The 13,103-nt window shown below is 47.8% G+C and overlaps 2 protein-coding genes across 2 annotated transcripts in view; both read left to right on the top strand.

The window, feature by feature from the left end:
- The first annotated feature begins 307 nt into the window (after positions 1-307).
- On the top strand, positions 308-1,171 carry LOC123756046 (uncharacterized). Its single transcript, XM_045739056.2, has one exon. The coding sequence runs from the start codon at positions 308-310 to the stop codon at positions 1,169-1,171; it is 864 nt and encodes a 287-aa protein (XP_045595012.2).
- Positions 1,172-2,258: 1,087 nt separating this feature from the next.
- The window catches only part of LOC138373649 (uncharacterized), a 66,540-nt gene continuing 55,695 nt past the window's right edge, over positions 2,259-13,103 (top strand). Inside the window, exon 1 of the mRNA XM_069339989.1 lies at positions 2,259-2,801. Coding sequence (XP_069196090.1) covers positions 2,259-2,801 — 543 coding nt within the window. The remainder of the gene's footprint in view (positions 2,802-13,103) is intronic.

Raw genomic sequence — 13,103 nt, 5'->3', positions numbered from 1 at the left:
TGGCAGGCATTGTCATTAAAGTGGAATTTACCTTGGAACGAAAATTATAATTAGGCACACTAGGCATAAAAATAGAATGTACAAAAATTACACAACACTCAAAATATCAAATAAAATATATAAAATATAGTGAGGCAAAACTAAATAATTGTAATACAAGCAAAATTGTAAATTAAATTAGCAATCTGGTATGAATATGACTTGAAATTGTAGTTATGTAATTAATTGAAGCAGTCTAAGCACAACAAATTAGATTATAACACTGGAAGGTGTAATGGCAATTTAAACAATAATAACCAACAAGAGGATGCCACACTCAACATGTGGCAACAAGAGGATGCCACACTCAACATGTGGCAACAAGAGGATGCAACACTCAACATGTGGCAACAAGAGGATGCCACACTCAACATGTGGCAACAAGAGGATGCCACACTCAACATGTGGCAACAAGAGGATGCCACACTCAACATGTGACAACAAGAGGATGCAACACTCAACATGTGGCAACAAGAGGATGCCACACTCAACATGTGACAACAAGAGGATGCCACACTCAACATGTGACAACAAGAGGATGCCACACTCAACATGTGGCAACAAGAGGATGCCACACTCAACATGTGACAACAAGAGGATGCCACACTCAACATGTGACAACAAGAGGATGCCACACTCAACATGTGACAACAAGAGTATGCCACACTCAACATGTGGCAACAAGAGGATGCAACACTCAACATGTGGCAACAAGAGGATGCAACACTCAACATGTGACAACAAGAGGATGCAACACTCAACATGTGGCAGCAAGAGGATGCAACACTCAACATGTGACAACAAGAGTATGCCACACTCAACATGTGGCAACAAGAGGATGCAACACTCAACATGTGGCAACAAGAGGATGCAACACTCAACATGTGACAACAAGAGGATGCAACACTCAACATGTGGCAGCAAGAGGATGCAACACTCAACATGTGACAACAAGAGTATGCCACACTCAACATGTGGCAACAAGAGGATGCAACACTCAACATGTGGCAACAAGAGGATGCAACACTCAACATGTGGCAACAAGAGGATGCAACACTCAACATATGGCAACAAGAGGATGCCACACTCAACATATGGCAACAAGAGGATGCTCAGTAATACAATGCAGTAACAATGGAACCAAAGAAAAGCAACATGTAATACAGGAAATATGGGTTTGGCACTAAAACAAACTAGTATAAATATTAGACACAAGTAAATGTAACACTTAAAGTGTCAACATGCTATGGTAACACAAATGTCAATACTGAGAACAAACTTCAAAGTAAGGTGTGAAGAAGTATAAAAAATGTTCTGCTGTGCAAGTCCTTAACTGCTGAAAATACTATTATTTCTTACTTTTCCGAACTTTGAATTTACTAGTAACACTTAAGGAACACAAATACTCTAGGACTGGTACAATATTGGTGAATATTGAGACTCCGTGGGTGTGGCGGGTGGCGGGTGACGGGTGGCGGGTGGCGGGTGGCGGGTGGCGGGTGTGGACGGCGATGAGTGGGCACTTGAGGTTCTGGATCAGGAAAACAAAACTGAATCCCACCGCTGCTTCCAGTATTGGTTACCTTGTCGTCCATGTTTGCTTGGTTGAGAAGAGATACACGCTGGTTCACTTCAAGTAGTTTATTGAGTAAGGTACTTAAGATATATATGTGAAGCACCGAGGTCCTGAGGTCCTGCCTTTGACTACGTCTGTGAGATACTGATGGCCTACTTCAGAGCGGCCAGTGCCTGGTCTGTGGGAATGACGTCAGAGGCCTACTGGTCCCGGATTGGCTATTCACTGTCTTACAATTTGAGGGTTAACAGTTTTAGAGCCATCCGACACATAAGGTGTACATTATATTGACTAACAAACATATGTACGGTGTTAATCTCGTCTCCTCCGCCACATATTACCTAACATGTACTAACATAGTTATACCTGCAAGATCGAACTTCAGCTCTTGGAACCCCACCTTTCCCAGTGTCAGTTCTCAAATGCAATGAATTCGACTCCTCCTCATGACTCCTACTGATTTCCTCACTGATAAATGGCGTTAATCTGATTTCTTTATGCATGTGTTGATGTCACTTCATCTATATTTAAAGTTGTGAGTGAGAATGGCCACTATGACGTCGTTTACTTCATTACATTTTCTACTGTTGCACTTTACATATACTTTCACGTGTGTGAACGTGTGTTCATGTGTGTCTCACTAATGACTGGGGTTTACCTGTCAGCGTACCTGCTGGTGGTGCCGACGTCGTCAGGAGTGGTGGGACAGGTCCTGCGGGTGGCTGAGACGGAGGGCGTCACACGGCACGCTGCATTCTTCATCCTCGACCCGCTCTACGCCCCCACGCCCACACACGCCACCAGGTTCCGCGCCTTCAAGCAGTTATCGGAAATGCCGACCGAGGCAGCCAGAGCTGTGATGGTCCTGGCTGCCGCCACCAGAGGGCCACCCAACATGGCCACCAGAGGGCCACCCAACATGGCCACCAGAGGGCCAGCCAACATGGCCACCAGAGGGCCACCCAACATGGCCACCAGAGGGCCACCCAACATGGCCACCAGGGACCCACAAGACTCCAAGACAGACTCTCACACCTCCTCACCCAGCCTCGACTCACCACCCGGGGACCATAGTAAGAGAAAAGAAGGGAAAGAAAGCCAACAAAATGGAAGAGAAGGAAAAGGAAGAAATGTTATCCCGCAGGCAACACCATCGTCCAATCTTAACCAATCAGCGGCCTCGGAGGTAAGGAGTTAAAATACCTCAATGAACCGTGAGACGCATCGGCTAATCAGAAACCTCGCAGGTAAGAAGTTATCATACCTTGGGAACCATGAGACTCATCGACCAATCAGAAACCTCGCAGGTAAGAGTTATCATACCTAAGCATCCGTGAGACTCATCGACCAATCAGAAACCTCGCAGGTAAGAAGTTATCATACCTAGGCATCCGTGAGACTCATCGACCAATCAGAAACCTCGCAGGTAAGAAGTTATCATACCTAGGCATCCGTGAGACTCATCGACTAATCAGAAACCTCGCAGGTAAGAAGTTATCATACCTAAGCAGCCATGAGACACTCCATTGACCAATAGTAAATCAGCAGTCAACCGTGAGGCTCCGTGTCGACCAGACGGAGGAAGTCAAACGAAGCATTCGTCGCATGTTTAATAGAAAATGCTTAAATAATATTGGGTGTTTTCAGTTTATGGGAGAAATTTGAATATTGATAAATTTATAGGGTCAGTTGAGTGCTGCTGGATCTGTTTTATTTGACTTTATTAATCGGTGAAGTATTTTGCTAGGCTTTATATCTCTCCGAAGAAAGTAGTGAATTTATTATAAAACATTATAAGTCCTGACAAAGTAGTGTATTTGCTATAATACATTATATAGACAGATACACAGACACTGACACTGACAGAAACAGACACAGATACAGACACTGACACACACAGATAAAGACGCAGACACAGACACAGATACAGACAGACACAGACACTGACACTGACATAGACACAGACACAGATACAGACAGAGACAGACACAGACACTGACACAGACACTGACACTGACATAGACACAGACACAGACACAGACACTGACATAGTGTCAGTGTCAGACACAGATACAGACACTGACACTGACACTGACACTGACACTGACACAGACAATGACACTGACACTGACACTGACACAGACACTGACACAGACACTGACACAGACACTGACACTGACACAGACACTGACACTGACACAGACACAGACACAGACACTGACACTGACACTGACACTGACACAGACACAGACACAGACACTGACACAGACACAGACACTGACACTGACACAGACACAGACACTGACACTGACACAGACACTGACACAGACACAGACACTGACACTGACACAGACACTGACACTGACACTGACACTGACACAGACACAGACACAGACACTGACACAGACACAGACACAGACACTGACACAGACACAGACACTGACACAGACACTGACACAGACACTGACACAGACACTGACACAGACACAGACACTGACACTGACACAGACACAGACACTGACACAGACACTGACACTGACACTGACACAGACACAGACACTGACACTGACACTGACACAGACACTGACACAGACACTGACACTGACACAGACACTGACACTGACACAGACACAGACACTGACACTGACACAGACACTGACACAGACACAGACACTGACACAGACACTGACACTGACACTGACACTGACACAGACACAGACACTGACACTGACACTGACACAGACACAGACACTGACACAGACACTGACACTGACACTGACACAGACACAGACACAGACACTGACACAGACACAGACACTGACACAGACACAGACACAGACACTGAAACAGACACAGACACTGACACAGACACTGACACTGACACAGACACTGACACTGACACAGACACTGACACAGACACAGACACTGACACAGACACTGACACAGACACAGACACTGACACTGACACAGACACAGACACTGACACAGACACTGACACTGACACTGACACAGACACTGACACAGACACAGACACTGACACTGACACTGACACAGACACTGACACTGACACAGACACTGACACTGACACAGACACAGACACTGACACAGACACAGACACAGACACTGACACTGACACAGACACTGACACAGACACTGACACAGACACTGACACTGACACTGACACTGACACAGACACTGACACTGACACAGACACTGACACTGACACAGACACAGACACTGACACTGACACTGACACAGACACTGACACAGACACTGACACAGACACTGACACAGACACTGACACTGACACAGACACTGACACAGACACTGACACAGACACTGACACTGACACAGACACTGACACAGACACTGACACTGACACTGACACAGACACTGACACAGACACAGACACTGACACAGACACTGACACAGACACAGACAGACACTGACACAGACACTGACACAGACACTGACACTGACACTGACACTGACACAGACACTGACACAGACACAGACACTGACACAGACACTGACACAGACACTGACACAGACACTGACACTGACACTGACACTGACACAGACACAGACACTGACACTGACACAGACACTGACACAGACACAGACACTGACACTGACACTGACACAGACACTGACACAGACACTGACACAGACACTGACACTGACACAGACACTGACACAGACACTGACACAGACACTGACACTGACACAGACACTGACACAGACACTGACACTGACACTGACACAGACACTGACACAGACACAGACACTGACACAGACACTGACACAGACACAGACAGACACTGACACAGACACTGACACAGACACTGACACTGACACAGACACAGACACAGACACTGACACAGACACTGACACAGACACTGACACAGACACTGACACTGACACAGCCATTGACACTGACACTGACACAGACACAGACACAGACACTGACACTGACACTGACACAGACACTGACACTGACAGGCAGGTAAACAGCCAGACAGCCCAGTAGAGAGGCACAGAGACAGAGAATAGATGAATGAATAGATATGCGGATAGAGAGATGAGTAGATTGATGGATAGACAGATTGATGGATAATCTGATAGATAGAAAGATGGATGAACAGTTAGATGGATGAATGTATAATGGGATGAATAAATGGGTTCATAGATGGGGTGGACAGATGAAAAGATATAGATGGATAGCTAGATGGATACATAGATTAGCAGAAGAATGGATAGATTAACAGATTGATGGATATTAGATTGTTAGATGGATATATAGTTAGCTAGATAGATGGACACTATAGTGTCCTACGCCAGGTCTATCGCTAGACAGACCTCGATATCAAGCCCTATATACTCTCCATGCTTCATTAAGGAGAGGAGAGAGTGTAGCAAGAGAGTGACTACCACAAGGGAACCAGAGCCTCACGGTGACACCACCAGGACCCCCAAAATAACAACTCCACTTACAACGAGGCAAGTGTAAGACCCTGGCCTCGTCGAGCGTAGTGTACACCATCCTCAGTAACACTATAGTGTCCAGCCACCACACTCACAACACTGTAGTGTCCAGCCACCACACTCACAACACTATAGTGTCCAGCCACCACACTCACAACAATATAGTGTCCAGCCACCACACACACAACACTGTAGTGTCCAGCCACCACACACACAACACTATAGTGTCCAGCCACCACACTCACAACACTATAGTGTCCAGCCACCACACACACAACACTGTAGTGTCCAGCCACCACACTCACAACACTATAGTGTCCAGCCACCACACACAACAACACTATAGTGTCCAGCCACCACACACAACACTATAGTGTCCAGCCACCACACACACAACACTGTAGTGTCCAGCCACCACACTCACAACACTATAGTGTCCAGCCACCACACACACAACACTATAGTGTCCAGCCACCACACACAACACTATAGTGTCCAGCCACCACACAACAACACTATAGTGTCCAGCCACCACACACAACACTATAGTGTCCAGCCACCACACACAACACTATAGTGTCCAGCCACCACACAACAACACTATAGTGTCCAGCCACCACACACAACACTATAGTGTCCAGCCACCACACACAACACTATAGTGTCCAGCCACCACACACAACACAATAGTGTCCAGCCACCACACACAACAACACTATAGAGTCCAGCCACCACACAACAACACTATAGTGTCCAGCCACCACACTCACAACACTATAGTGTCCAGCCACCACACACAACACTATAGTGTCCAGCCACCACACAACAACACTATAGTGTCCAGCCACCACACACAACACTATAGTGTCCAGCCACCACACACAACACTATAGTGTCCAGCCACCACACACAACACAATAGTGTCCAGCCACCACACACAACAACACTATAGAGTCCAGCCACCACACACAACACTATAGTGTCCAGCCACCACACACAACACTATAGTGACCAGCCACCACACACAACACTATAGTGACCAGCCACCACACACAACACTATAGTGACCAGCCACCACACACAACAACACTATAGTGTCCAGCCACCACACACAACACTATAGTGTCCAGCCACCACACACAACAACACTATAGTGACCAGCCACCACACACAACACTATAGTGACCAGCCACCACACACAACAACACTATAGTGTCCAGCCACCACACACAACAACACTATAGTGACCAGCCACCACACACAACAACACTATAGTGTCCAGCCACCACACACAACAACACTATAGTGACCAGCCACCACACACAACAACACTACAGTGACCAGCCACCACACACAACACTATAGTGACCAGCCACCACACACAACACTATAGTGTCCAGCCACCACACACAACAACACTATAGTGTCCAGCCACCACACACAACACTATAGTGTCCAGCCACCACACATAACAACACTATAGTGACCAGCCACGACACACAACACTATAGTATCCAGCCACCACACACAACACTATAGTGTCCAGCCACCACACACAACACTATAGTGACCAGCCACCACACACAACAACACTGTAGTGTCCAGCCACCACACACAACACTATAGTGACCAGCCACCACACACAACACTATAGTGTCCAGCCACCACACACAACACTATAGTGACCAGCCACCACACACAACAACACTATAGTGTCCAGCCACCACACACAACACTATAGTGTCCAGCCACCACACACAACACTATAGTGTCCAGCCACCACACACAACACTATAGTGTCCTGCCATAACACAACAACACTATAGTGTCCAGCCACCACACACAACAACACTATAGTGACCAGCCACCACACACAACACTATAGTGACCAGCCACCACACACAACACTATAGTGTCCAGCCACCACACACAACACTATAGTATCCAGCCACCACACACAACACTATAGTGTCTAGCCACCACACACAACAACACTATAGTGTCCAGCAACCACACACAGCAACACTATAGTGACCAGCCACCACACACAACAACACTATAGTGTCCAGCCACCACACACAACACTATAGTGTCCAGCCACCACACACAACAACACTATAGTGTCCAGCCACCACACACAACACTATAGTGTCCAGCCACCACACACAACACTATAGTGTCCAGCCACCACACACAGCAACACTATAGTGACCAGCCACCACACACAACAACACTATAGTGTCCAGCCACCACACACAACACTATAGTGTCCAGCCACCACACACAGCAACACTATAGTGACCAGCCACCACACTCAACACTATACTGTCCAGCCACCACACACAACACTATAGTGTCCAGCCACCACACACAACACTATAGTGTCCAGCCACCACACACAACACTATAGTGTCCAGCCACCACACACAACAACACTATAGTGACCAGCCACCACACACAACACTATAGTGTCCAGCCACCACACACAACACTATAGTGTCCAGCCACCACACACAACACTATAGTGACCAGCCACCACACACAACACTATAGTGACCAGCCACCACACACAACACTATAGTGACCAGCCACCACACACAACAACACTATAGTGTCCAGCCACCACACACAACACTATAGTGTCCAGCCACCACACACAACAACACTATAGTGTCCAGCCACCACACACAACACTATAGTGTCCAGCCACCACACACAACAACACTATAGTGTCCAGCCACCACACACAACACTATAGTGTCCAGCCACCACACACAACACTATAGTGACCAGCCACCACACACAACACTATAGTGTCTAGCCACCACACACAACACTATAGTGACCAGCCACCACACACAACAACACTATAGTGTCCTGCCACCACACACAACACTATAGTGTCCAGCCACCACACACAACACTATAGTGTCCAGCCACCACACACAACACTATAGTGACCAGCCACCACACACAACAACACTATAGTGTCCAGCCACCACACACAACACTATAGTGTCCAGCCACCACACACAACACTATAGTGTCCAGCCACCACACACAACACTATAGTGTCCAGCCACCACACACAACAACACTATAGTGTCCAGCCACCACACACAACACTATAGTGACCAGCCACCACACACAACACTATAGTGTCCAGCCACCACACACAACAACACTATAGTGTCCAGCCACCACACACAACACTATAGTGACCAGCCACCACACTCAACACTATAGTGACCAGCCACCACACACAACACTATAGTGTGCAGCCACCACACACAACACTGCAGTGTCCAGCCACCACACAACAACACTATAGTGTCCAGCCACCACACTCAACACTATAGTGTCCAGCCACCACACAACAACACAATAGTGACCAGCCACCACACACAACACTATAGTGACCAGCCACCACACACAACAACACTATAGTGACCAACCACCACACTCAACACTATAGTGTCCAGCCACCACACTCAACAACACTATAGTGTCCAGCCACCACACACAACACTATAGTGACCAGCCACCACACACAACAACACTATAGTGACCAACCACCACACACAACACTATAGTGTCCAGCCACCACACACAACACTATAGTGTCCAGCCACCACACTCAACACTATAGTGTCCAGCCACTACACTCAACAACACTATAGTGTCCAGCCACCACACTCAACACTATAGTGACCAACCACCACACTCAACACTATAGTGTCCAGCCACCACACTCAACAACACTATAGTGTCCAGCCACCACACACAACACTATAGTGACCAGCCACCACACACAACAACACTATAGTGACCAAGCCACCACACTACAACACTATAGTGTCCAGCCACCACACTCAACAACACTATAGTGTCCAGCCACCACACACAACACTATAGTGTCCAGCCACCACACACAACAACACTATAGTGTCCAGCAACCACACACAGCAACACTATAGTGACCAGCCACCACACACAACACTATAGTGTCCAGCCACCACACACAACACTATAGTGTCCAGCCACCACACACAACACTATAGTGTCCAGCCACCACACACAGCAACACTATAGTGACCAGCCACCACACACAACACTATAGTGTCCAGCCACCACACACAACACTATAGTGTCCAGCCACCACACACCAACACTATAGTGTACCAGCCACCACACTACAACACTATACGTGTCCAGCCACCACACACAACACTATAGTGTCCAGCCACCACACACAACACTATAGTGTCCAGCCACCACACACAACACTATAGTGTCCAGCCACCACACACAACAACACTATAGTGACCAGCCACCACACACAACACTATAGTGACCAGCCACCACACACAACACTATAGTGTCCAGCCACCACACACAACACTATAGTGTCCAGCCACCACACACAACACTATAGTGTACCAGCCACCACACACAACACTATAGTGACCAGCCACCACACACAACACTATAGTGACCAGCCACCACACACACAACACTATAGTGTCCAGCCACCACACACAACACTATAGTGTCCAGCCACCACACACAACAACACTATAGTGTCCAGCCACCACACACAACACTATAGTGTCCAGCCACCACACACAACAACACTATAGTGTCCAGCCACCACACACAACAACACTATAGTGTCCAGCCACCACATACACACTATAGTGTCCAGCCACCACACACAACACTATAGTGACCAGCCACCACACACAACACTATAGTGTCCAGCCACCACACACAACACTATAGTGACCAGCCACCACACACACAACACTATAGTGTCCAGCCACCACACACAACACTATAGTGTCCAGCCACCACACACAACACTATAGTGTCCAGCCACCACACACAACACTATAGTGACCAGCCACCCACACAACAACACTATAGTGTCCAGCCACCACACACAACACTATAGTGTCCAGCCACCACACACAACACTATAGTGTCCAGCCACCACACACAACACTATAGTGTCCAGCCACCACACACAACAACACTATAGTGTCCAGCCACCACACACAAACACTATAGTGTCCAGCCACCACACACAACACTATAGTGTCCAGCCACCACACACAACACTATAGTGTCCAGCCACCACACACAACACTATAGTGTCCAGCCACCACACACAACACTATAGTGTCCAGCCACCACACACAACAACACTATAGTGACCAGCCACCACACACAACACTATAGTGTCCAGCCACCACACACAACACTATAGTGTCCAGCCACCACACACAACACTATAGTGTCCAGCCACCACACACAACACTATAGTGTCCAGCCACCACACACAACACTATAGTGTCCAGCCACCACACAACAACACTATAGTGACCAGCCACCACACACAACACTATAGTGTCCAGCCACCACACACAACACTATAGTGTCCAGCCACCACACACACAACACTATAGTGTCCAGCCACCACACACAACACTATAGTGTCCAGCCACCACACACAACACTATAGTGTCCAGCCACCACACACAACAACACTATAGTGACCAGCCACCACACACAACACTATAGTGTCCAGCCACCACACACAACACTATAGTGACCAGCCACCACACACAACACTATAGTGTCCAGCCACCACACACAACACTATAGTGTCCAGCCACCACACACAACACTATAGTGTCCAGCCACCACACACAACACTATAGTGTCCAGCCACCACACACAACACTATAGTGATCCAGCCACCACACACACAACACTATAGTGTCCAGCCACCACACACAACACTATAGTGTCCAGCCACCACACACAACACTATAGTGTCCAGCCACCACACACAACACTATAGTGTCCAGCCACCACACACAACAACACTATAGTGTCCAGCCACCACACACAACACTATAGTGACCAGCCACCACACACAACACTATAGTGTCCAGCCACCACACAACAACACTATAGTGTCCAGCCACCACACACAACACTATAGTGACCAGCCACCACACACAACAACACTATAGTGACCAGCCACCACACACAACACTATAGTGTACCAGCCACCACACACAACAACACTATAGTGACCAGCCACCACACACAACACTATAGTGTCCAGCCACCACACACAAACACTATAGTGTCCAGCCACCACACACAACAACACTATAGTGACCAGCCACCACACACAACAACACTATAGTGATCCAGCCACCACACACAACACTATAGTGTCCAGCCACCACACACAACACTATAGTGACCAGCCACCACACACAACACTATAGTGTACCAGCCACCACCACAACACTATAGTGTCCAGCCACCACACACAACAACACTATAGTGTACCATGCCACCACACACAACACTATAGTGTCCAGCCACCCACAACACAACACTATAGTGGACCAGGCCACCACACACACACACTAGAGTGTACCCAGCACCACACACAACACTATAGTGTCCAGCCATCCAACACAACACACTATAGTGTACGCCAGCCACCACAACAACAACACTATAGATGACCAGGCCCCCACCACACACAACACTTATAGTGTACCAGCCACCACACACAACACTATAGGTGTACCAGCCACACACACACAACAACACTATAGTGTCCATGCCACCACACACAACACTATAGTTGTACCAGCCACCACACACAACAACAGTATAGTGTCCAGGCCACCACACACAACAGGTATATTCAGCCACCTTATGTGTACACACACTAGTGACCAGCCACACCCACAGGAAAGACACTATAGTGGTCCAGCCACCACACATCTAACAATTATGTGGTCGCAGCTACAGCAATCAACACTATAGTGTACCAGCCACCACACATCAGACACTATAGTGTACCAGCCAACCAACACACAACAACACTACTAGTTGTCCAGGCCCACCACACACAACACGATAGTGTCCCATGCCACCACACACAACACTATAGTGTCCAGCCACCACACAC

This window comes from Procambarus clarkii, chromosome 43 (assembly GCF_040958095.1).
Source record: "Procambarus clarkii isolate CNS0578487 chromosome 43, FALCON_Pclarkii_2.0, whole genome shotgun sequence".
NCBI classification, from domain to species: Eukaryota; Metazoa; Arthropoda; class Malacostraca; order Decapoda; family Cambaridae; genus Procambarus; species Procambarus clarkii.
Note: the sequence above shows the minus strand (reverse complement) of the source record. Positions and strands in the feature narration are given on the sequence as shown.